This window comes from Mustela nigripes, chromosome 2, assembly GCF_022355385.1.
Source record: "Mustela nigripes isolate SB6536 chromosome 2, MUSNIG.SB6536, whole genome shotgun sequence".
In the NCBI taxonomy this organism is placed as follows: Eukaryota; Metazoa; Chordata; class Mammalia; order Carnivora; family Mustelidae; genus Mustela; species Mustela nigripes.
The window spans coordinates 143339742-143367567 of NC_081558.1; the positions used below are offsets into that span (position 1 = coordinate 143339742).

The 27826-nt window shown below is 36.7% G+C and overlaps 1 protein-coding gene across 2 annotated transcripts in view; it reads right to left on the minus strand.

The window, feature by feature from the left end:
- Positions 1–23633: 23633 nt before the first annotated feature.
- The window catches only part of TSC22D2 (TSC22 domain family member 2), a 48915-nt gene continuing 44722 nt past the window's right edge, over positions 23634–27826 (minus strand). For both annotated transcript variants that reach the window (XM_059391740.1, XM_059391738.1), the window contains 2 exons: positions 26150–26201; positions 23634–25180 (listed from right to left, as the gene is read on the minus strand). In XM_059391740.1, the coding sequence (XP_059247723.1) occupies positions 24920–25180; positions 26150–26201 (313 nt within the window). In that variant the 3' untranslated portion in view covers positions 23634–24919. The remainder of the gene's footprint in view (positions 25181–26149; positions 26202–27826) is intronic.

Genomic DNA, 27826 nt, shown 5'->3' on the forward strand with positions numbered 1-27826 from the left:
CCAGGGAGTTTTAGGTCTGTATATGTATATTTTTAAAGTTAGAGGTTTCTCATTCTACCATATTTGAAAGTTATAGTTCATTCTAGTGGCCACATAATTATTCTGAACCTTACTGCCAATCAAGTCGATGGTCTGCGCATGTGTGTGAGAGCCATAGCGGGTCACGTGCATGCTGCCTAATTAGAGCCTTGAGAAGATGTTCTATGACAGGAACAAAGGTAAAAATTTTCTTCTGGGAACATAGGCTAAGGGCAGATCCTGCTTCCTGCCTCTTGAGGGATCCAAAAGTTTAAGTCACTACAGCTCACCACAAAGAGGGGGAAATGGCCCCGTGTCTGTAGCTTACTTCTCCTTATTTACCAGGAACTGGACACAATAAAATTAGGACTCAGGTCCCAGCTATGCGCAGAACTTATTTGTGAGGGTCTCATTGTTCAGATGAAATGTAGCAAACTGTCTGGCACAGTTGTCATTGTAACTCTAGAAAGTAGTGGGGATATCGCACCCAGTCTCATTGTTTTAGAAAAGCCCATCTCATAGGTACTGTGAATCACCACCGTGTATCATATTTGATGCTTCTGTGAAGTCACATCATGTGGAGGTTGGTGGCCCTTTAAAAAGAAATCCCATGGTATTCCCATTTCTTCATATACCCCTTGGAGATTTAAAAAAATAGAGCAAAAAAAAAAAAAAAAAAAGCCAACACTGTCTTGTTAATAAACCAGCCTCTACTTACTTTTTAAGCACTTTAAACAAAAAAAAATTTTTTTTTAAAAAGTAGGATTTTAACAAGCAGGGGAACGTCAGGCAGAGGGAGAAGCAGGCTCCCTGCTCAGGGAGCCTAAATGGGGACTGGATCCGAGGACTGTGGGATCATGACCTGAGCTGAAGGCAGATGGTTAACTGGCTGAGCCACCCAGTGTCCCTAAACAAAAACAAAATTGCCTCACTGGAAGCCAGCTGTGTGGCCTTGGAAGTTTCTGGGCCTCTGACTCTCCAAGGTGGAACAGTGTGCAAAGATGATATACTCAGGAGCTCGAAGAAGTATTAGAATCTTTATTTACATTTTTTTCACCTAAAATGTAAAGAAATATATTCAGCTCTACTAATATTTTATATATAGATCATGAGAGCACAAGTGTATAATTTATAAATGTACAAATTTGGGAAGTGCCTGCTCAAAAATGTTTACTTTTAATGCATCCAATAAAAAAAAGTGTGATTACTGATCTAGACATTTCAAAGATTGGGTTAGATTTAGTTGTTGTTTTTTTTGTTTGTTTGTTTGTTTTGTTTTGTTTTTCCAAACTGGTGGTTGCAACCTATTGCTGGGATGTACAACTAGGGGATTTTTAAAGAGTGAAATAAAATATAAAATACTAGAGTGCATGGCTCCTAGCAAGAAGAGCAAGAATTGAGTATTGTTCCGTGAAACTTTTTAGATGAACACATGTGAGCATGGGATCCAACGTAAAATGTTTCTCCTGTTGTGGCTTGCGGTTAAAAAAGTAGGAAGGAACTGGACTTGAGTGGTTCTCAAAGCATCATCCCCGGGGCCAGCAGCAACAGCAGATGGGAACTTATTAGAAAGGCAAATTCTTCAGTCCTACCTCAGATGGTATCAGAAAGTGGGACTGGAACCCAGCAACTGTGGTTTAACGAGTGCTCTAGGTGATTCTGAGGTCCTAAGGTTCAGAGCCACTGGCCCCGAGCATCTCTAGGACCCAAGTGGTTACAAAAGTTTCAGACTCAGATATTCATTTAACTAAGGCAATGTTTTTCACGTCCCAAGCAGGTCTAGGATGGGGCTTTGGAATCTTATTTTTAACAAGTGTCTCTGAGGATGCTTGTGATCAGTCGCGTTTGGGAGACACCTGACGGAGAATGTGGAGAAGAGAGAGTCTGCAGAACCTCTTTTCCAGAGCAGAAGCAGTGTTTTAGAGAAGTTAAGTTGAAAGCAGGGAAATAAGCCATTCAAACCAGAAGCCTAAAAGCTAAGAATTATCTAAACATTTCTAAACTGAGAGAGATGACTTTTCTTTCATCTGGAGTGAGCAGAAAAGGAGATACTCCTCTGAAAAGCTTGCCTTGGGGTTCTGTGCAGCATTTTGGATCTAGCACACAGTGGGCACTCACGACATGCTCATGCAGTGAGCCTTGCCTTCCCATGGTATGGAGTCCTTGGGGAGGCAAGCAGCTCCTGAGCTCCAGAGTTTGGGGTAGATGTCGCAGGAGATGGTCTCAAATTCCTACATGGCTGAATCAGGCAAAATTTCAAATGCACCGGTGGGGTAGAGACCTCACTTTGAAAAGTAACTATCACAATCAACTTAGTTTTGCTACTGCTTAAACTACATTCACTGTTGATTGTAATGAAAAGTAAAGTCTTTATAAGTTAGAAAAATAATGTCTGTACATTTTATGTATATACTATTTATACTATAGTATAAGCGTATACTATAAAAAATACTATATACTAGATAAGTATAAATATCTGAAAATTCTCTGACATCCTCTCATTCTCAGCCCCCAATCCCCAAGTAACTATTGCTAGCAATTTGAAGGCTATTATCCGACTTTTTAGTAGACATATATATAGTCTTTAAAAAACAAAATTAATATTTAAGTCATTCTATAGTTTTTCAGGAGACAACTGATCCTGAATATTTTCCTGTGTCTTTCCATACCTCGCCAAATCTTTTGAACAGCAGCAGATTTTAAATGTTGAATTTAACATACACCAAACTTATTTGACCTCAGAACACTTTTAAACTGAGAATGTATTTTGAGTGAATTATCCACAAGAACTCGAGGCAGACAACATGTGCTTGGATTAAATGAGGCAGCTTAAACAATGTTTCCTGAACACATTAATACTGCAGGAAATGATATAAATTTAATTTATTGCATTAAAAAAGTTTTAACAGGAAGAATAATAAGAGTGGAAAAAAATTAAATCATTGCATTTTACAAAGAACAAAGCATACTGAGATTAAGTAAAATGTTTTCATTTTATATGTTGTTATAAAATGTGACATAAAAACAAACTCTTAAAGATAGCATTTTGGGCTTACTTTATGACATAGTTTAATAGCTGCAATACTGTTTTGGGGTAAAAATCTCATATGTGGCAAGATATAACATATGTTGTCTCCAACACAATATTTTTAAAAATCCCATTTTTAAACATAAAATATTGTAACCAAGGAAAGAAGTGCATAAACAGTACAAACATTTTACAATCTCTGTGTATTCTTGATTTAGATGCTCTAAAAATCTTCCATTATCTCCATTGATAGCTTTAATATCAAAGTTTGATAGTTTGATAGCTCTCTGCTGATTTTTCTAGAAGCTGATGCATACAAGCTTCATTTTTATGCTGACCCAGTTAAACATTTTGCTCTTTTAATTTGTGCAAAGCTTTTGAACCACAAGACTGTTTTTCCATTGGAAACTTTCTTCTTTCAGCCTTCAGTCTGTGAGGAACAACTCTGTATGTTATAAGTTCTTAATAATAAACCTCAAATAATAACCTCAAATGAACATGGCAACTATGAGAAAAGACACTGGGGATTAAGCAGAGCAGTTGTCGTCCTGGAGAGAATGTGTGAGGAGATGGCTAGATGGATGTAGCAGCTTCACAGGCAGGCACTGACCACTGTAGGATGAAAGAAGTTTCCAATGTAAAACTCTGAGGCTCAGAGGCTTACATGACTTGTGCAAGGTCCCTAAAATTCACATGTGTATTTGTGTGATGTCAAAGCTTGCTGCTTTCTCCACCATGGCTGGATTCCCTCTGCTTGAGTCATTTACCCACCATTAACATTTTCATTGCATGTCCTACAGCTTTATTTCTTGGTTAAGATATACTTTTAAATTGACTCATTTTTTTTTTTGGTGTGTTTTACATAAGCATATCTTAAAAAAAAAAAGGACATTTTATATTAGTAATCTTCAAAGTGGTGAATGAAGAGTTTCCAAGAGGAACCAAGAAAAGATAGTTTTAAGGCGATTACTTTTCAGATCCTCAACATCCATAGTTGGAAGTTTATTGTTGTTGTAGTTGTTGTTTTTTAAGATTTATTTATTTATTTCAGAGGGGCGGGGCAGAGGAAGATAATCTTCAGCAGACTTCCTGCTGAGTGTGGAGCCAGATGTAGGGCTTGATCTTATGACCCTGAGATCATCACCCAGGAGATCATGACCCGACCTGAAACCAAGAGTCCGATGCTTAAATGACTGAGCCACCAGGTGTCCCTTCCTTAGGTATTCTTTACTAATACAAGTCTACCTGGGGACACGTTCTTCTCTTCTCTTCTCTCTCTGTCCTATTCTTACTGTGAGGCCTTGCTCTGGTGGATAAAATTCTCTGGGGTCTAAACAGCTTAGGGATTGTTTGAGTAACAAGTCCTTTTGCAAGGTGGGAATTTCTCAATTTTTATTTCAACAAAATTGAAGAAAGACCTAATTGAATTTTCAACATGTTGATCACTAAAAATAATATCTGAGGAGTAATCACTATGTGGATTTTGAGATAGAGCTCAAATGAATTCAACGATTGGTGTTGTCATAACTAAACTCCCATTCCCATCTACTTATGCCAACAAGGTTTTTCAGAGCTGACATCTATAAAAATGAAAAATAAAAATGAAATTAATTCTAAATCTGTCTCATTCAACAAGTAAATAACATTAATCCATGGATACATTAATTAACTTAAAATTATCAGCAATAGTTCTCCTATTAAGATATGTATTTCTACTAGAGCTTTTTAAGTGTAAAATTTATCCTAATTTTTAATATCTTCTGGGGTTTTTTGATTAATTGTATATTGATACAATGATATACTAATAACTTCATTGAAAAAAGTTTTAACGCCTAGAACTTTATGGTCATGGGTAACAAAAATTGTTTTAGTCTGTTCAGGCTGCTATTACAAAAATAACTTAGACCATATGGCTTACAAACAACAGAATTAATTTCACAGAGTTCTAGAGGCTAGGAAGCCCAAGATCAAGGTGCAGGCAGGTTCAGAGCCTGGTCAAGACCCACTTCCTGTTCATAGATGGCCATCTTCTTACTGTGTCCTTACATGGTGGAAGGAACGAGAGATCTCTCTGAAATCTTTCTTATAAGACTACGAATCCCATTCATGAGGGTTCCAGTCTTATGACATAATCCCTTCCCAAACACTGAACACTATCATCCTGTAGTTGGGATTACAACATATGAATTTGGTGGTGGTGTGGGGGTGTCCACAGTCTATAGCAAAAATGTATTTTGATTCTTTTTTTTTTAAAAATTAATTCATTAATTTATTTTTAGTTCCTTAACTTTTTTTTTTAAGATTTTATTTATTTATTTGACAGACAGAGATCACAAGTAGGCAGAGAGGCAGGCAGAGAGAGGGGGGGAAGCAGGCTCCCTGCTGAGCAGAGAGCCCAATGCGGGGCTCGATCCCAGGACCCTGGGATCATGACCTGAGCTGAAGGCAGAGGCTTTAGCCCACTGAGCCACCCAGGAACCCCTATTTTGATTCTTATAAGCACTTTTTCATTGCAGTAAGTAGGTATAAAGACTTTCAGGCTTAAGAATGTACGTTACGGAGTCAGGGTCTCTTAACAATGATACATTATAGGACAGTTAATTCTCTGTTGGTTGTTTTGGGGTTTGCTTTCCTGTGTTCTTAAGAATAATTAGCAGCATTCCTGACCTGTACCAACTAAACAGCAGTAGCATATCCCCCAACTCCCCAAGTTATGACAACCAAAAATGTGTCTAGATATTGCCAAAAGTTCCTTGTGGCACAAAATCACCAGTGGTTAAAAACCACTGCATTAGGTTATAATTTTGTGGGGGGAGTGAAATGGAAAATAGAAATTAAAGAGAAAAGGAATCATGTGCAGTTTCTGCCTCTTAAAGGAGAGCTTGTTCATCTTTAGTTAATAATGGATATGTAGTTGCTATGAGATTTAGATTCTCCTGCTCTATATCATCATATAAATGGAAAACCAATTTTCCTTGCTGTTATGGGTTAAATTATGATTTCCTCAAAAGATACATTGCTAGCCCCAGTTTCCTCAAAATATGACAGTATTTAGAAATAGGGTCATTATAGACATAGTCAAGTTAAAATGGAGTTATTAGGGTACGTCCTAATATGGTCTGATGGCATCATTATAGAAAGGGAAAATTTGGACACAGACACAGAATACACAAAAGGAAAATAAAATGAAGATAGCCATACATGTGGGAAACAGAGACTGCGCTGATGGTAAACCAGGGATGTCAAGACTTGCTGGTCACCACAGGAAGCTATAAGAGGCAAGGAAGAATTCTACCCAGAGTCTCAGATGCAGCAGGGCCCTGCCAACACCTTGATTTTGGATTTCTAGCTTCCAAAACTGTAAACCAGTAATTTTTCTTTGATCATTCAGTTTGTGGTTCCTTGTTATGGCAGCCCATATAAACTAATATAGTTGCCATAAAAATAAAACCATAAAAACAAATACAATAAAAACAAGACTGCTCTTAAATGTTATTAAATTCCAGCCAGATGCTTAGGAATCTACTAAAGACTGGCCAGGGCCTCACTATCTCTTTATTAAAAGGGAAGAATAGCCAGTGTTACCACCATGTTCATAGCAGCATTATTTGCAATAGATAAAAGGTGGAAGTAACCAGAGTATCCAGATGATGGATGTATCCATTGTATCTACTGATGGATGAATGGATAAACAAAATATGGTATACATATACAATGGGGTATTATTCATACTTAAGAAGTTCTGACACAGGCTACCACATGAATGAACTTGGAGGGCATTATGCAAAATGAAGTAAGCCAGTCACAGAAGGACAAATACTGTATAATTCCACTTACATGAGGTAGTTAGGGTAGTCAAACTCATGGAGATAGAAAGTAGAGTGGTGGTTGCTGGGGTAGGAGAGGGGAAAAATGGGGAGTTACTCTTCAGTGGGTACAGAGTTTCAGTTTTTCAAGATGAAAGGAGTTTTGTGGATGGGTGATATTAAAGGTAGCAAGAGATGTGAAAGGAATTTATGCTACAGAACAGTACACTTAAAAATGGTTAACATGGTGGGGGGTGCCTGGGTGGCCTTTGGATTTCTTCCAAAGACTCAGACTCTTGATCTCAGTTCAGTTCTTGATCTCCGGGTCATGAGTTCAAGCCCTGTGTTGGGCTCCATGCTGGCTGTGGAGCTTACTTAAAAAAAAAAAAAAAAAGAAAAAGAAAAAGAAAATGTTAACATGGTAATTTTTATATTGTGTATTTTACCACAATTAAAAAGACAAAAAGAATAAAAGAGCAGCCAATGTTAAAAGAGACATTGAAGACCTAGTAACACAAAATTGAGGTGACTTAATCATGCGGGTTAGAAGTTAAAGAAATCTGAATAACTTTCTATGTGAGTCAGTATTTTTTTTTTTTTTTTTATGGGTAAATGTCTACACAGTACCTAAAGTCATCCAACAGGGTGGGAAATGCTAGCCTACCACTACAGGGGAAGTGGTAACTTCCCCTGAAAAGGGTTTAAGCTATAGAGAGCCAAGGGCCTGGGCTTGGACCTAGGCCCTTTAACTCTTTTTATAGTACATTTCCTTTTTTCCCCCTTTCTAGAATTTGAGTATAGTTGGCATGCATGTTATATTAGTTTCAAGTGTACAACACAGTGATTCGACAAATCTATACATTATGCTCTGCTCACCACATGTGTAGCTCCCATCTGTCCCCACACAACACAAACCATTGGCTATATTCCCTATGCTGGACCTTTCATCCCCATGAGTTTTCATCCAATACACTTTCCCCATAACACAAAAGAACTTCTATTTTGAAATAATTACACCTGGACCTCAGGTACCAGTCCAGAGAAGAAGCTCTGTGAGGTTCGTGGTTGGCAGTGAAGCCTCTGGAGGGAAGGTTAGAGAAAGGAACTCTTGGATAATCAGTTTCCAGGGAGAGGTCAGGGGGTTTTGCAGCAAAACTAAAGTGCCAAGGAGAAAGACAGTGACCAGAAAAAATAACCATAGGTTCTATTGTTTCATTGTGATAAAACTGAGGAGGAAAAATGAAGCTCCATACTTGAAAATTGCAGTAGGCCTCTTGGAAAAATGAAGTTATTTGATAGCTATCTATATTATTCCTGTTTTTTTATTTTTTAAGATTTTATTTTTTTATTTGTCAGAGAGAGAGAGCACGCACAAGCAGGCAGAGAGGCAGGCAGAGGCAGAGAGAGAAGCAGGCTCCCCGACAAGCAAGGATCCCAGTGTGGGGCTCGATCCCAGGCTGGGATCATGACCTGAGCCGAAGGCAGCAGCTTAACCGACTGAACCACTCAGGTGTCCCTATATAATTCCTGTTTTGCTGGATCATTCTGGGGTGTCTTGAAGCTTGGGTAGTTATTAAATGATAGCTGGAGACAGATGCTTAGAAGCATTTAATCTAGAATTAGAAGCAAGGAAGACTGGGGATGATTTTATTAAGTGTGAACAGGAGTAGCAAAATATGTTCAGACCGCATATTATTTGAAACACCAATTTTATACCTGGATTTAGAAGACACATTTTAAACATGGGTTTGAAATTAGTTTGGGAATTGTCTTTAAGCAGGGATTGTATAAATTATTTGAAAGTTGGGTCTCGTCTCATTAAAAATGCATTAAGTAACAATCAGATACTGCGTGTCTGCTAATGTGATACAGCAGGAGGCGCAGAACACCATCTAGGAAGCTTCTTGCCAATAACGTACAGCTTGCATCTAAGCTAGCCGCCAGAGGTAACTCCAATTTACAGGAGGCAGGGGAGAGAGGAGAGAAGAAAAGATTAAATAATAGCATTGGAGCTAAGATCTGCTTTAAAATACTTCGGCAAGGTAACAAAAGTAGAAGGAATGTGCATTCGTTTCCTGGGGCTGCCATAACAAACCGCCACAAACTGGGAGCCCTCAACCAACAGAAATTTATTCTCTTTCCATTTTGGAGGCCAAGAGTCCAAACAAGGTATTGGTGGGGCTGGATTTCCTCCAAATTCTCTAGGCAAAGATTCATTCCTTGTATCTTCCAGCTTCCACCGACTCCAGGTATTGCTTGGACTGTGGCTATGTCACTCCAAGCTCTGCTTTCGTGGTCATACTGCCTCCTCCTCTTCTGTGTTAAGATGTCATGATCTCAGAGTCCTGGGATCGAGTCCCGCATCGGGCTCTCTGCCCAGCAGAGAGCCTGCTTCCCTCTCTCTCTCTCTGCCTGCCTCTCCATCTACTTGTGATTTCTCTCTGTCAAATAAATAAATAAAATCTTTAAAAAAAAAAAAAAAAAAAGATTTCCTCGTCTCTTTCTTACGAGGACACACATGATTGCATTTAGAGTCCACCTGGGAAGTCAGCATAGGTGCCTCCTCTCAAACCCTTAACTTAATCACACGCTTTGTTTTATAACACACTCTTCACCATATGAGGCAATGTTAACCACAGGTTAGGGATTAGGTTGTAGGCATATCTTTGGAGGGCCACCAGTCAGCCCACTGTAGAATGGAAGGCAGAATATTGATAATTGACAAATTTTTTCATTTGTTTATTTACTCAACTTCATTGAGGAATGATTGACAAATATTTAAAGTGTATAACATGATGATTTGATATACCTTATACATTGTGGAATGGTTACCAAGATCAAGATAATTAACATATCCATGAGCTTACATGGTTAACTTTTCTTTCCTCCCTTCCTTTTTCTCTTTCTTTCTTTCTTTCATTCTTTCTTTCTTTCTTTCTCTCTTTTTCTTTCTTTCCTCCTTCCTCCCTCTCTTTTGTGGTGAGAACAGTTAAAATCTGCTTTCAGCAACTTCCAAGTGTATAATACTGTATTATTAACCATAGTCACCATGTTGTATATTAGGTTCTCAGAACTTATTCATCTTGATAGTTAATAAATTTGAGTCACAGGACTAGAAGTGGCTTTAGTTTTAGATAAGGTTGTAAATTTTCAATATTAAAAAATATTGGATTTCTACCTCTGGCAATGATAGAGAAAATGAGATCAGATTTAACCTTTTGTCATAAACAAGTAGGACACTAGACATAGTAGATGAAACAATTGTTTCCACATACTGGGACAAAAGACATTGCAGAACTGTGATCCCTGACAGAAGGAAAATAAATGAAGTGAGCCTTATGGTCACTCTGACTTTTTGCATAGAGTTAATTTTCAGACCATTGCACCAGGAGCGAAAACTCAAATAGGACACAGCAGTCTCAGTGAACTGAGAAGACTGTGATTGGAATTTGGAAAAGAAAAGCTGAGGTGGTTGGAATTTGTAGAGCGGAGTGCTGAAGAGAAAGGAGATAAATGGAGATACAGCTCCAGATAATTGCATAGAGGTCCTACTGAATATATTGCTCAATATCAAATTGCATACATGTAAAGCAAAATTATATGAGACAGGGCAAATAATCACCAGGGAGCTGAGAGATAAATATCTCAGAACTCATTCTGAATTCCAGTCAGCCAGAGTATAAAACCCTCATTGAACATCCAGGTCTTCTCTAGAGACCACAGAGGAGTTATACCTTAGAAGTGGTTGTAAACTAGCTTCAGAGTAAAGGCTATGCTAGGCCTGCCCTTTAAAAAGCTCAAAAATCAGGCTAAAAAAGATCAAGTTTATCCTCAATTTGCTTAACTGACTGTCAGAACAATGTCGGACACTCTTTTAAGGAAGTCAACAAAATCTAGAAGTCAAGAATGTAAAATTTACAATGTCTGGAATCCAGTCAAATGTTACTAGACATGTGAAAAAGTGGGAAAATGTTACCCTTAATCAGGAGAAAAATAAGTAAATAGAAACAGACCCAGAAATGACAGACAATGGAATTAGCAGGCAAGGTTTTAAAATAGCTATTATTAGTATGCACAATGATTTGAAAGAGAACATTAACATGAGGGGAGCCTGGGTGGCTCAGTGGGTTAAAACTTCTGCCTTCGGCTCAGGTCATGATCCCAAGGTCCTGGGATCAAGCCCCGCATCGGGCTCTCTGCTCGGCAAGGAACCTGCTTTCCCCTCTCTCTCTGCTTGTCTCTCTGCCTACTTGTAATCTCTGTATGTCAAATAAATAAATAAAATCTTTAAAAAAAGAAAAGAACATTAACATGATGAAGAGAGAAATAAAAAAGGGCATTTTGTTTTGATAAATAATTAAAAAAACAAAAAAACCCCAAAAAACCAACCCTGCAGTTAATATGCTCATCACATATAAACACTTTGGAAAATATTTCCACAGTTTTAAAAATCAAGTTAAATATACCTTTAACATAGGAACTATTCCTAGGCATTTATCCAAGAGAAATGAAAGCAATATGTCCATTCAAGGAATTTTTCATGAATGTTCATGTACCTTTATTTAAAATCCCCTAAATAGGAAGTAGCCCAAATATTCCACACTGAATGGATAAATTGTGGAGCATCTCACAATGGAATACCACTCAGAAGTACAAAGAAATGAATTATTGAAGAGCAGCATGTATGAATCTCTAAAAACATTGTACTAGGCAAAAGAAGCCAAGTCCAAAAAATTAATTCTGCATGATTCTATGTAAATGAAGTTCTAAAAAGGGGGAAATCTAAAGTGTTAAAAAACCCAGCGTAGGGCAAGGGACAGTGGGGACTCAACTGCAAAAGGGCAGGAGGGAATTTCTGAGGCGATAGAACTGTTCGTCTTGACTGTGGCTGTGGTTATGTGACTTGCAGCTTTGTCAAAACTCATCACACCATTTATTTAAAATGATGCATTTTATTGTACAGATTATACCTCAGTAAAGTTGGTTAAAATATATTACAAAAAGAGGTTATTCAAAATATTGTTTCCCTGCTTTAAGCAGTCTTCTTGAAACACCTAGATTTTAACCATTTTTTCCTTTTTTATTACACTCAGCTTTTCCCTCAGAGGCAGGTAGTTTGGTAGGTAAGTGGGACAGAGGAGTGCATAAAAGAAATAAGAGTCTTTTGATATCTTATCATTAGAATATCAATATATTTGGAAGATAAATAGAATTTGAGTTTTGGATCTGAGGAACTAAATTTCTGTTCTAATTACATATCAAGTAACTATAGTAATAATACTGTATTGCATATTTGAAAGTTACTTAGAGAGTAGATCTTTAAAGTTCTCATCACAAGAAAAGAATTATGAATCTATGTGACAGATGTTAACTTATTGTGGTGATTATTTTTCAACATACACAAGTATCATTTTTATTGTGCATTTATGAATTTTATAATGTACACAATTGGATCATTATATCATGTACCTGAAACTAATATATGTTATAGGTCACATCTCAATTTTAAAAATAAAAATGATAAAATAAAATAATATTTTCTGAAGCCTGACTCCCACCACAAATAAATGAACATGATTATTTAGCATATCTCTGCTAGGTTTGAAGATTATTACTTGTACAATTCTTTGCTTTTCACAAGTTAAAATTTATCTCGTTTTAATTCTGCATGATTTTATGTAGCATGCACATATACAGACCATAAGCTCCAGGCAAGTATTTTGAAAGACTTTTTAGAAGGTGACATAGTGTCAACAGGGAAGAATTCCTCAGAAGCCAAGAAATGTAGAGTAGCATAACTTATACAGTTGTAAAACAAAAGCAAAAAAATCCCCAAAGACAACATTCTGGTTTTACCTTTTGCGAGGCTTATTTCTCCACCTTTTAACAGTGAAATGACTTAATAGCCACAACACAGCCATCCTCTTTTCCTAATCACATGGTGTGAAGGCAAAGGACTGAAGAAATGTTGGTTAATGTCATTCTTATTCTGAAGAAATTCTCATGCAATTGGATAAAGATGTATGGATAAATAATTTTGTTTATAGGAAAAAAATCCAGTGTCAATTGTCCATTAATAGGAAAGTGTTATGGTATGGTTTATTATACAATATGATGTAACCATTTAAATGAATAAAGATGATCCCTGTGTACTATAAAAGGAAGTCTATTGATTATTGTAGATTTGTAGAAAGCAAGTTAAAGAAGGATATGTTTAGTATGATCCCATTTATGTAGAAAACACACACACACATAATGTATCTGAATTATATGCAGCTCAACTGTAGAGTTAATCTCTGCTAATTCTCAGCAGGGCTGAGAATGAGTAGGTAGGGGAGGTTTTGCCTTTTAAAAAAATAAACTTCTTTATTAGACTTCTCCAATGATCATGTGACACTTAGGGGAATACATTTTTCTTTTTCTAAATTTTAAAATTATTATTTTTATTATAAATTATTATTGTTATTATTATTATTTTAAAGTAGGATCCATGCCCACCATGGAGCCCAGTGGGGAACTTGAATTCACAATCCTGAAATCAAGACCTGAGCTAAGATCAAGTTTAGTCATTTAATCAACTGAGCCACCCAGGTGTTCCAGGGATACACATTTCTAACAAACAAATAGCACCTCTCTCCTGCACTGCGGCTCCAGAAATCAGAGACATCAGTGGCTGATTGCAGTGTGGTTGGTATTCTGTGGATGGTGACTTACCTTTCTTCATTCCAAGGAGGCTATATTGTCACATATTCTCGTTTTGCTCATTCCGTATGGCCATCTTCACAGAGCTGCCTCAATGAAATAGATGAATCAATGAATAGAAATGATTTGTGTACCGCTTCAATATAATTTGTTCCAGAAAAAGGAATTACTTTTTTCTAGTGATCTCTAACCCATTTGAGTACAATGGGGAGAAAAACATGGGACTTGGCACCCCACAGTCTGGAATCTAGCCAGATCTGAGACCTTCAGCAGGTTACAAGCATTCAGGATTCTCTAAACCTGTTTCCCTATCTGTGGAATGAGCAAAGTACTTGCTTTTCCAAACCTTATGATAGGATCATTATGAGGATGAGATCAGAGGGAAAAAAAGATTCCGGAGGTGACCACCAAAAGTGTTGTGGAAGGAGAACATGACCTCAATCAAATGGCCAGAAAGAGATAAAAAGGAAAGCAAAAACAAACATTTATTGCACCCATACAGTGGGCCAGGTCCCAGTTAAGTGATGTACATATTTTATCTCGTTTAATCCTCACAACAAACCTATGCTCTGGTTATCTCAGGCTGCATTTTCAGTTTAGAAAACTCAAGAGTAAAGAATATGTAACATAAACATGAACCCTCATTCATTCACCCACCCAGACTTCCACCCATTTAGTAACAGTACTAAGTACCAGGAATACAGCTGTGAATAGAAAAGGAGGTCTCTGCTCTCACCTGGTTTGAAGGTTCCCAGCTATCAAAGGGTGAAAGGGGGATTCTCATTTAGTTTTATACCACTCAGCTTCTGGCCCTTAGGCGTTGGCAACTTTCTGTGCCATGTTTCTTAGTTCAAGTCCCACATATTGGTCCCAGAAACCTGATGCCCTTTCTTCTCCTCCGACACTCTATGTTGTGCCAACATTTTTTAATATTCAGGAGTAGAATCTTGTATAATAGCCAGTTTCTTTCTCCACAAGTGTGATTATCTGAGCAGAGGAAATTTCCAGGAAAGCTGCATGCCCGGATGAGTCAGCTGTCATCACAGCAATTACCTAATCCGGAAAGGGGATGGGTTCGGGAAGCTGAAGTCAATGAAAAAGCCGAGATTCACGGGTTTGGAACTCGAGGTCCTGGAAGCAAGGGGCTGGCTGTGTTTCAGCAGCCAGTGCCAAGTCATTGCTTGTTCATTCTTTCTGGAGCACAGGACAAGGTAGCCTTCAAGAGTCCCACTTATTTTTATTTCCTTTTTTAAAAGATTTATTTATTTATTTGAGAGAGAGAGAGAGAGTGCGAGAGAGTGGGAGTGAGCGAAGGGGCAGACTGGGGGACTAGCCAACCAGACTCCCGCTGAGCCAGGAGCCAGACTCTGGGCTGGATCTCTGGAGCCATGAGATCAGAACCTGAGCTGAATCCAGGAGTAAGATGCTTAACTGACTGAGCCACCCAGGCTCCCCAAGAGTCCCCTTTAAAAAGAGGCTGGTATTCCTGAAAAGGAGTGTCTTTTCAATCTTAGGGAGTGGTTCACAAGGATAGTTGACTGGAGGCATGAAAGGATGCAGCGGGAAAGGGGAGAAGCAATGGAGAGAAGTAGGGCCCGAGAAAGGTGGATGAGAGGAGTGGTTTCTAGGAGGGCTGTACAGACCGAGGGTCTTGTTTCAGCCGCCTGGGTTCTTAAGCTGATGTCCCAACACTGAAACCTCCTCTTGTGTCCAGGGCAATACCATAAAAATGATAAGCTGATTCTCATGGAGAGTCGAGATAAGGTTAAACAAAGGCAATAGGACAGAGGGTACCAGTGTTGCTGATCTCCACTGCATGGCTTAGAAGTAATCCTGGATACGCTGGGTATCCCCCATCCGCGCTGTGTTTCTAGGAAACCTCCTTACTTGGAAGGGTAGTATCTCCAGTATCCATGTAGTAGGAAGCAAGCACACAAGAGCCCGCTGCTCGTTTATGAACCTCTTCATTCTCTGGATTCTCAGGGCACCCTGAGGTCTTCCTGTTTGCTGATTGTGCCTCCAAGCCAGTCGCCACTCTGCAACTTCCTGCGCATACTCTCTTGAAGGTACCCTTGACTCAAAGTTACACACAAGACTCAGCTGCCAACAGACCAGTGCTTAGGTTGCCTTCTCTCATCTCCCAACATTTTGGGAGTTATTGTCCTGGCTTCTCCCTTCCAACACCTGAAATACAGCATCCTAAATCAACTCCCTTTGTTCTCTCTTCCCTCTTCTCAGAATAAATATCAGGGTGAGTCTTCCTTAATCGCTCCTTATTTATTTTTGTTCCTTTGTAGGTTTGCAAAGGAGTAAAACTGAGAAGTAAAAAGAAAGAATTAAGTCCCTGTCTTCCTTAGATGAACCGTACCTCAGGGTAACTGGATAGCTGATTAGAGCGAGTTTCTCTTCAGAGAAGTAATTTCACTTTGAGTGAGAAGGAATGATAAAATTAACAGGCTACTGGTCTAGACAGGGATTATTAATTGCTTCCCAAATCACAAAGTAGGGACAAGCTGATATTATATGATGGAAGTATACACCATCATTTAGTAATTAATCTGGACAAAATATGAACCCGAATCTGATTAAGCTTCTAGATCTAATTAACCTAATTCTAGGGAACAGATGATTCTACCAGAATACAATCAGGGAAAATCAGACTTTGGAAAAGAATTTCCAAAGAATTTGGAAAATTCTATAAGGGATTTCTATAAGGGATACTACAGGACAAACAACACAAATTTTTAAGGAATTTCAAGGGAAACAGAGGAGAGTAGGCAATCTATAGATTAAAGGAGACTTCAGAGGCATGCCAACCAGTTGCACTGTACAGACCTCATTTTGATCTGAATTTCAATAACTGCACTACAAAAAATTTAAGACAAGCAGGAAAATGTAGACAAACTAGATTTTTAAAGGAATTATTAATTTCGAAGTGGGATGATAAAAGTATATTTTTTAAAGAATTCTTATCTTTTAGAATTATGTGCTGAGATATAATAGGAATGGAGGAAGTGTTATAAGATCTTGAATTTGGGGGCGCCTGGGTGGCTCAGTGGGTTGAGGCCTCTGCCTTCGGCTCAGGTCATGATCCCAGGGTCCTGGGATCGAGCCCCGCATGGGGCTCTCTGCTCAGCGGGGAGCCTGCTTCCTTCTCTCTCTCTGCCTGCCTCTCTGCATCCTTGTGATCTCTGTCTGTCAAATAAATAAATAAATAAAATCTTAAAAAAAAAAGATCTTGAATTTGTTTCAAAATAATCGAGGATAGTGCGGATAATTGGTTCAAGTGTAAATAGTACAAGATCGCTCATGAGTGGATAATTGTTTAAGCTGGGTGACAGGTAAATAGCAGTTCATTATACTGTTTACTTTTGTATATGACTAAAAATTTCCGTAGCAAAATGATAAAAAATTTAGAAGATAGACCACTGGAAGAATGGACATGGAATGTACAACTTCCCAAAGATCAGAGGGGTAAAATATGAATAAGAAAACAATTCATTGACTAAAAGCCAGGAAAAGGGAGAAGGGTAGGGGGTAAGACCTAGATAGCATTCTAAGGAGAAAACACAAAATAAGATGGCGGAAATACGGCCAAATCTGCCTGTAATGATACATGAAAATGGATTAATCTATTAAACACAAATTGGAAATTGAGCTCTCATATATATATATTCACACACATACATACATATCATACATATACACATGTATATTTATATATACATTTATAAATATATATATATATAAAACAAGAGAAACCCCTAAGGAAATGAAAAGATGGGAAACGAACAGGTAGAAACCTATCTGCTAGACTAAACAAATGATAATAAACCAAAATCAGGTAAAATAGTTCAATAAGGTAAGGACTGAAACTTCCTGGATAGAATTAGCAACACAGTGATCTTTGGTGAAAGATCATTTTGTGAAAAATGGCTTGGGGGCACAATGGGAGCTCCTACCAGGTCAGACCTTGTGCAAGAAGCAGTGAATGGAAGAGGAAGAAATGGAAAGGCGGAATAGGTAGCAGAAAAAGCAAGTGAAGGAAGCACATTCCCAGTTAGGCAGGGAGGGTCACTTATTTATCATGTATTTATGTATTAAGCCTGTATAAACACTGATGTTATGAAGTCCCAGGAGGGAGGGAAGGAGAAGAAACGAGAGAGAGGGTAAGGGGAGGGGAGGAGGCAGAAAACGAGATCCAGAGCACCACGGTGGACATTAGCAGAAGACAAGAAGAAAACACCTTCTATTTTATTTTATTTCTAATTTATTAATTTGTCATTACACAAACAATACATGAATGCATACTCAAAACATCAAATATTACAGTTAAAGCTAACGCACTCCACCAAACTACTGTTAACAGTTTGGTTAGTATCCTTCCAGACCTTCTCTGTACATTTTTATATTATACAAATTGGTACTTAAGTACACTATACAGTATTGTGTGTGTGTGTGTATATGTGTCTTAAAAACAATGGTATCACATGTATTGCATGTATTAGCCTTCATTTTCCTCCAAACTTTCAAAAAAAATTGTATCTTAGAGATACATGTCAGTATCTGTATGAATCTTTTTCTTTTCATTGATGCCCAGTGTTGTATAGTGTTCCATCCTCTTGATGGGTATTTTGTTTTTTCCAATTTTATTCTATGACAAAGATACAATTGTACAAGCCATCCTGAGAACACAAGTATGAAAGTGTGTTTCATTAAAAATTGGAAATGCTGGGTGACAGGGCATGCGAATTTTAAACTTTAATGGGTATCATTCGACTGCCTTTAAAGGTAGCTGTGCCAATTTATACATTTATTAGCAATGTAGGGTTCCTCTTTTTCCGCACCCTTGCAGGCTTGTGATTTACATATATCTTAAGTATTTGCCAATTGGATTTGCAATAGTTTCTTATTTTTTAATGTGCATTCCCTTTATTACGCTGAGGTTGGGCATCTCTTCATAATCTTGTAAAACGTTTTATCTGCATTTTCACAGGGAGATTTCTATAAGGGATATGTAACCAAAAAGCAAGACTTACTGCTTGTCTAGCTGGAATTAATTTTTGCTAACTACAGATCTAGTTTTTTCCCCCGAATGGTTATGTTGTCCCAATACTATTTGTTAATAATCCATTCTTCCCCTACTGATTCGAATTGTTACTTTTATCCTTTACTCAATACATAGTTTTTTCTGGATTCTCAGCTCTATCAGATTTATTTTTTGGCATCAGACACCTGAGTTATTCTTAACTTGGTTCATTGAATGGTGGCTGGTTTTGTCAGCCATGATACTGAGTGTGTTGCTTATGAGACAATAGATAATATAACTCATGACACACAAATTCTATTCTAGTTAAGTTTAATTTAAATCAGTTTCATTATCTACAAACTTAGAGTATTAAAAAATATGTAAACTTCTCTCTTTTAGGGGACAACCCACAGCCTCGATGTAGAGATAGGAAGCTTTTCACCACGTCCCCTCTTTCTGAAAGTATTGTTTGATGTAAAAGCTTTTTGGTGATTTAAGGTTGTTTCCTGGCAATGTCAAACGGTTTTATGTGGCATGGCAATATTACTGTTGATGTGCATGAACTTTCCATTCAACAGATTATATGGGGGTCCACAAACTATGACATACACTTCGAATAAACAATGGCACTTGAGTTTTTACTTTTACATTGGATGATAGCTCTGGAGTGCACAATTCATGTTCGATTTTATCTTTCTATCCCCAAACATCTAGTACAGGGTGCGGCACCTGAATTGAAATAGATTTGAAGTGCATTCAACAATGTTTCTATAAAATAAAAAAATAAAACACAAAACTTCTCCAAAACAAAACCTTTATGGATTTACAAAGTTACACATATTTATTTTTTCCTGTTCATCAGACACCTGATTAAATTGGATATTATATATTTTAGTAGAAACACTAGAATAAGACACTAACCTGATATTATCTCATGCCAAGTGTGGGAAAAATATTCTCTTGCTGTCCAGGGACCTCCTCAGATATTATCTATCTATAGATGCGTTGCTTGCCTGTGAAATGATGGTAAGAACTGTAATCTGGAAAACAGTCGAATTGCAGTGGGCAAGAATACTTTAGTTATATAGAAAGATGAAAAGGTAAAAACTTTTTTGGGGGGAAAGGAGAAGTGTGGCATTTGCCTTGTTTTAAAATTCAGTTATTTTTATGATCTGAGTTAGCGCACCTTTTCCTTCCCTCTTTCAAAGGGGCAACTTTAGCTTCTGTTGGCAGTCTTGGTCCATAAATTTAGATGCTCTGTTTTAAAGCTCAATCCATGACATCAGACCATGGGAAAATTCTCAAAATCACCTAATCTACCAATTTCCCTGGTTAGAAGAAGAAAAAATAAAGCTAACTCACTAAGTATGTTGAACATATTTTATGACCAAGTAGACCATGTTAGTGCAAAATACCAACTTCATACTTTACTATTACCAATCCTGAAAGACTATTGTACTTTTATTTATGATTGTTTTTTTAAAGAGGCCTGTGACCTTTAACTTATTTTGTATAGTGCCTCACTTAGCATATTTCATCTGTAAACATAGCATATTATACCGACTGCAGCCCACTAAGGAAATCATTAAATAGCACTTGTACAGTAATATTCTTCACTGAAAAAGGAGTACATACATTCAAAGAACAGATCTTGCTATAGAAATTCTGTGACTTGATATAGAAATACACGTAACAAGGACGATTCCTAGAACATTGAAAACGGCAAAATAGGGAGCAAATATACGTCACTAAACAATAAATCATTAGTATTGCTAGAAAACAGAAACATGAGTTACTAGGTTGAGGCAGGAGGAGGTAGGAGAAAAGGTTCAGTTTTGCTTAGGCTGCAGACTTACAGGGAAGAAAGAAACCTTCTTTCTGAATTGAACTGCGTCAAAGAATGAAGAAAAAGTTGAAGCCAGCAAAACCATTTTGACGTGGGTTTCGGTATCTGCAATGGAGCCAGAACCCCTGTTGTCTTTTCTGGGGAGGGATAGCCCTGAAAGACAGGCTTTGGACTCATGCTTCTGGGCTCCTCTAATCCTAGTCACCATAAAAGGAAAAAAATTGGTTTACCTATAGGGCTGAATTTATAGAGGCATAAATGTGATAGCCAGGGCTCCTCTGATTCTCTTACCCTTTTGCTGAATTTGTGAAATTAATTAAACAAAGACTTTCATTTCATAGAGGTATATGGATGTTGGAAGGAAAAGTTTTGACTTAAACACTGTTAGAACTTGGGGTTTCAGATCTTTCTTTGGAAGCAGAAAAATAGGCACCTGACGTTGGGAATGGTATAGAAAGATCCAAAACAAACTTCCTAATGAGCATCATAAATCTGCCTATTTATCATTTTGTAATTCTGCCTGTTCATCATTTCTGGATTATTGTCTCTCCTAAATTACTTCTCCACTTCCAGTTTCAGCTACCCATCTACGGTCCATCATTGATAACTAGAACGATTAATTTTTCTAAAACATTTTTCTGATCACAATCCCACTGCCTAAAATTATTCGATAAATTATTTTTGCTCTAGATGCCAACCTACTAAGGTGGATGAGTCAGTTTGCCTGTTTGTCTCCTGGGAAACAATTCTGTGGCTATCCAAAGAGCTTAGTTTATGCTCTCCTCTAAGCTTTTGAGCACTTTTTCTTACCAGGTGTCACCTTTTTGAGGGCATCTTCTTAACAAAACCATCCTTGACTGTTTTTATTATTGCACTGTAATGTGGGTTTATCTATGCACTCGAACTGAATCTTTAGAGCTGGGGGTTGTCCTTTTAACAAAATTACTGAAGAGAACTGAGTCATGTCACAAAGTGCCTACCACTGAACCTCCCTTAAAAAAAAAACAAAAAAAAAAAACTCGTGATTTCAGATCATCTTGAAAATTTATTCCCCCCAAATCAACTGGTAAGTTATTTCTGGTTCTACAGAGGTAAGTTCCCATGAAGAACAGGTATTTTTGTTACTCTAATTCTAAGGACTTCCCCTGGCTCTTTTTAAAAAGGTCTAGGAGTGACTATAGAGTTTGTAACTTGGAGACATCACAATCTCTTACCTGTGACAATTCTTTGTGAATAAAAGCAGTTATGATTACCCCTCTCTGGGGACTTGATGGTAAAGCAGTCTGTTTTAATACTTCTACTTAACTCATAGTATAACAGAATTGGAAATATTCAGTTATTTTGAACATACAGCAAATAACTACATACTTAATATCTCATAACCCTTTTTTTGGGGGAGGGGATATAGCAAGCCGCAAAATCTCATTTTCTTTAGGGAAAATTAGGTATGTATTGTAGACACATTGCCATTACCAAAAACAAAAATTTTCACCTATGATTTTCCGGTTGGCTAGAGTAAACCCAACAGAAAATTTACACGGCACCTTGGTCTATGAGCATTACACTGAGAGAATTATAGATGGCATTTCTATTAGATGGTGCCCCCAAATTGGCATCTCAATAGATATTCCAATTATGTGGAGCAAGAGACCTTAAATCTCCTGGGGTCACACTTAAATTTACTTAGATTTCTAAGCAAACTAACCACTTGGGAAAATGACTGATGTTCCCCAAAGTGTATCTGATTCTGAAGAACTTTAAGCTTTTGGACCTCTAAGTCTGTCCCTGACTTTGGGTTGGGGGCATGCCTCAGGAGAGTAAGTTTGGACGTGAAGACTTCCTTTCACAGCTGTTTTCAGGGGTAGATACTGGGAAGGGAGATCCACAGGGAAGTGGGGGAGATGGGAGAGCAAAGTACAAGCTCTATGGTAATTTTGTATTTTTTGAACACTGCACCATGAGTTATCTTCTTCTATTATTAAACTGAAAAGTTTATTAATATTTAAGGCTCTTGATACATATTGCCAAATTACTTTCTAGAAGTATGCAAGAAAGCTTGCCTTTTCTACATTAGGTCCTGCTATTTAAAAGACAAATGATAATTTGTTAACTATTAATATGCATTTCTAAGGTTACTAGAGGCTGAAACTTGAGAAACTGCCATTTATTTCTTCTGCGAACTACCCATGTTTTCTGTCCTGGTGGTCTTTTTAAAACGTAGTAGTAAAAATTGTTCTTAGTTACCATTTAAAATTAACATTATCAATCATTTCGTGATTACTTTATAAAGTGTTTTTCTATCCCAATAACCAAAATTGATATTTTCACAAAAATCCCAACCTTTCCTAATACTAATTTTTCTTTGCCTGTATTAAATATCACACTGTTTATTTACATTTAAGTGGCATACCTGGTGAGCCTTCTAGTTAACATTTCCAACATGAAAATTTCATTTTCTAACTTATCTGTGGGTGACTCTATTTAAAATCTCACTCCACATCTATAGGACTGCTGCTTCAATCGTATGTCATTAGTTCCTTAGTTACTTCTAGTGTTATTAAAATTTTGTTTCTATTCAATGTATCTTCCAGAACAACTGCAATATAAAATATTTAGTGATCCCACATACACCCCAATTTATGCATTTAGGCTAAATCTAATGAAGTTTTAATTTTAAATAGTAAAGAACACTTATTTATCCTCTTCTCACAACACAGAGAGCTAACTATTTGTTCTTGTTAACTCCTGATTAACTAGCTGGCTATCGACACAAAGCATGTTAATTTTCTACAGGCACCTTTCTGAATTCAAGTAAAAGTTTTGGTAGACAAGGATTTTACTTAAATGTCACTGACATAATATGAATCTTGAGTACAAATATTGCTCACCATTCTTGCATCCTTTAAATTATTTTACTTTGAAAATTTAAGAACTATCATTAAGTCATTAATAACACAGGTTTTCATTTAAGGAATATCTTGAACTGTGAAAATACAAATCTAGTCAAATTAAATTTTGAACACATATAGAGCCAAATATTTCAACAAAACTGCAGTTTAATTTCAGAAAATGTGTTAAAATATATATTTATACATCAATTTCTGACATACACTTAATGTGTTAGTATACACAAAATGATGCTTTCTCTTGAAACTGTATTTATGAAATGTACATTTTAATTTAAATACTCAGTATACACTGCACTTAATCTGCATGTTGCATTTATTAAATACATTAAAATCTGCAATGTAACAAAACGTTTTCTGCATACGAAATTCAAAACACCATTTTAAATGAACAAAAGATGGCTCACTTCATTTTTTTTTTTTTTTTTTACAACTAGTGTATAGTACACTAGCTCAGCTCCACCATACTACCTGTTCGTTCTTTTTTATTTGACATTGTTCACAGACTAGTACATATTACAATAAGAGTGCTGGATAAAAACATGAGGTACGAAAGTGGTTCAAAGATTATAGGTCATGCAGATCATGCTAGACAGCAAAGAAAATTGTGACCGAGAAAACACTAAATAAAAATACATAAAGAATGTGCATTATAAAAAAAAACTCCATTACACAGCTTTGCTTCTTTGGTTACAAAGTAGGTTGAACAATTTCACAGCTTTTTATTCCCACCCGAAAAAAGAAAGTCATACGAAATGTCAAAAAGCAGAGGAATCGTGGCAATTTCTCTATTAGAAAGTAGAAACAAATGAACAAAGTTTTCTTCATCAAAATAGCCCAATTATTTATTATATCACAATAACTGGTGACTACCTGTACAGTTGCACTATGTTCTTCATACTTACACTATACAAAATTTACATTCAAGCTGGGTCTTTACTACTGAAAATAAATACCGAAGGTAAATTGCCATTAGTGTTAGAAATATGCCAGGATTCTTTTGTTCAATTATTGCCTAAACGTTTTATCTATTAAATGCAATCCTGTCTTTCAAATTCTTTACTGACACTTATAATTATTCAAAAAAAAATTAAAAAAGTTCTGTGACATTGTTCATGTACATTATGAAAATAGCAGCCCTGTAATAAATAAAACACAAATAAATGAAAACTTACGTAGGCAAATGTTACTGGTATTGAAAGAAAAGTGGCTCTTTAGATGAACTGTTATTTAGAATGTGATAGGAAGGCTCAGGGTAAATCCATGGATGACAGGAAAAACGAGAGCCACCAAAGCTCTTAAAAGACCCCACTCATGCGCACCAGGTAAAATGCAGACTTTGCTTGCTTTAATAAACCCCATCTATTATACTCCTCGTGTACTGATGACATAAAACGGGACACCAACAGCGCTGCATGACATCTCAAAGGGAGGAAAAGCTCCTGTAGAATGATTGTCTAATACTGAAAAGGCCAAACACACAACCGAAGCATGGCTACTTGCTTTCGTATAAAGTGGAAAGAATACCAGTGGCACACAAGGATAGATTGCTTTCAGTTTTTTTCTTAATGAGGCAAGAAAGCTTTATGCTGAGGAGACATTCGGCTGCTGTGGAGGTTGCGCTGGCTGCGGAGGCTGTGCTATCACTGCTTGCTGTTGAGAAGTGCTACCAGGATTGGCCTGTTGGGCTGGGAGCTGGGATAATTGATCATTGTTGGAAAGAGATTTTAACAGTGCATTTTCTCGTTCAAGTAAAGAGTTTCTTTCAACCAATTCTTTTATTTGTTCCTTTAGAACTTCCACTTCTTCTCTTACTGCATACATCAAATGGCTTTTCACCAGATCCTGTGAAAAACAAAATTAGTAATGTCAAAAAGAGTGAAAAGAGAAAGGTGTTGCTATCTGGTTCTGGCCTATCTGGGTCCTTCTTAAATACGAAGCATTTTTATATTGGTTTTCCTGCTCTTCTTGCTTTAAGTTTCTACTGTATCTTGACTGACCCTAAGGGAGAGAGGATGGAAAAAAATCCCGTTTCCAACTAGGCAGCAAGCCCAGGATTTCCTTTCAAAGTCCAGAGTGATTTCCTAAAATACTAGGTTCCTTAAATTGTCAATTAGAAGCTTAGAATTAGAAAAAAAAAGTTTAAAATCACAAGCTTAGAGGTTAGACCAAGAGAGCAAAGGATATTAAATTAATATTAAACTAGTTATAGCATTTCTTTAAGAGATAAAGCAACCTACAATTTCCAACTCTAAAACTTTAAAGAAAAGTTGTTTGAGACTAACACAGTCCTTACTTATAGTCCACAGTTTTAATAAGCCTCAATCAAAATACTTTATATAATGTGAACAGAGTACATTCAAGGGAACAAAAAAATTGATAGTTTAGCAGAAATCAGAAACAGATTCAACAAGTTCCATTTATTAGAGCTGACTAAAACAGCATTTATAAAAAGGAAGGCTTCCAGCTAAAAAGTCTTCATTTTAATACTCTTTGATTATAAACTATTGTTAATGCTGAAATATTTGAAGGCACATAATGCATTCTGATTATGTACGCCCCTCAAAATGGCCCTGATTTATCAATGGTAATGCATGAAATGTGAGATGTTCAAATGGGGGGAAATATTAACTCCACTGGTATTTCCAGACTAAAAATTCTCAATGTTCTAGCATCTATAACTAAATCTGATTATCAAAAAATATACTTTGGTTATCTTGTGTAAAGAAATTAGGTGTTTTTTAAGAATTGATAAAAACCAACTGCTTAAAACCAACAACCTATGAAATGAGAGAACTATAAACTTTTACTTACCATTGCTTGTTCTATTTTGTTGTCAATGGCTACACCACCTCCCCCAGATGCACTGGAAAAAATTAGAATATTTCATTAAATTATTCTAAAAATGTAAAATTCTTTCCAACTCTTAAAATAATTAAAAACATTTGTTTTACTTAAAATCAAAAATAGTAAATTAAAATAGCTTATTAAAGCCTGTTTTTATAATTTCAGTATACTCAAAGCTCTCATTTTAAAAATAAGGGATTTCTGTTAACAGATGACTTCCAAAAATCCTTTGTGGCTCCCATTTCTAATTTCCTTATGACATACATATGTTTTATTTTTTTTATTTTTATTTTTATTTTTTATTTTTTTTTAAAGATTTTATTTATTTATTTGACAGAGAGAAATCACAAGTAGACGGAGAGGCAGGCAGAGAGAGAGAAGCAGGCTCCCTGCTGAGCAGAGAGCCCGATGCGGGACTTGATCCCACGACCCTGAGATCATGACCTGAGCCGAAGGCAGCGGCCTAACCCACTGAGCCACCCAGGTGCCCCATACATATGTTTTAAAAACAACTCCCAGTTCTATTCAGGAGCTTTTAACTCTGTGAACTTTTAGAGATACCTTTTGAATGACCAGTATACTCTTCCCCATCTTTTAAACTTCTTCATTTACCATTTACTAATTGACTTTCATGTGGAAATTCCAGTGGTCACTTACTGCATTAAAATTCAGATGATGACTTACTTTCCTTCTATAGATTTTACTTCTGGGTTAAACATTTCTAGAACCAGCTTCTAAAGGGCCTTTGGGCAAATGATACTGGCAGGGTTGGTTAACACCAATCTCAACATTCTGGCAAATCTTCATACTCTCAGTGTGGGTTACTGGCAAATATCACCTACAAAGGTATGTGGTTTGGACCAGTTTTTCCTGGAAATATTTGGAAGCAGTCTAGCTAGTAAGTATATCCAAAGTTCAACTATCACCTTAGCATCTGTATGATAATAACCAAACGTTCATTAATTGTCCTCTTAAATAGTAAGAATAACGAATATCTATATCCTTTTCTTGGTATTTTTGTAAATTTTGAATAGTTATTAGATTTTCTTGTAAAGACAAACCTGACAATTTTAATCTACTTTATCAATACAAAAAGAGGTCTTTAAATAACTGATATAAAACTGCAAAATACTCTTCCATAAAGTATATTCTAAGAAAACTTAGATGCTAATAGATTTGAAGACTATTCTACTTTAGATGATGCAGGGCCTCAGACTGTAATATTTTTTTTTTTTTTTTTCTCAGACTGTAATATTGAGGGGTAGGAATATCCTGTCTTATGTAGTGATGCTTTTATACTGTAATCTAAGTAGATCTGGTTATAATCCTGGTTCTGCTACTCACTACTCACTGTGTGACCATCAGCAGATCAAGTATTTAAGACCAGTTTCCTCGTGTAAAATGAAGGGATAATGCCTTAGTGGATTTCTTACTTTTAAATCCTTGAATCAATACACAGAGGACACAAGCTTGTTTATGTGAGCATTAGTCACATTAATTACTACCTTTACTTCTTGCTGCTATTTCTAAGATGCAAACAGATTTTATATACCAAGTAACTAGAAAGGATATACAGATTGTTAATACATACTTATTATATATGTTAGGCTTTAAACAGCTGTAGAGGTGTGTAAAACAAAGTAT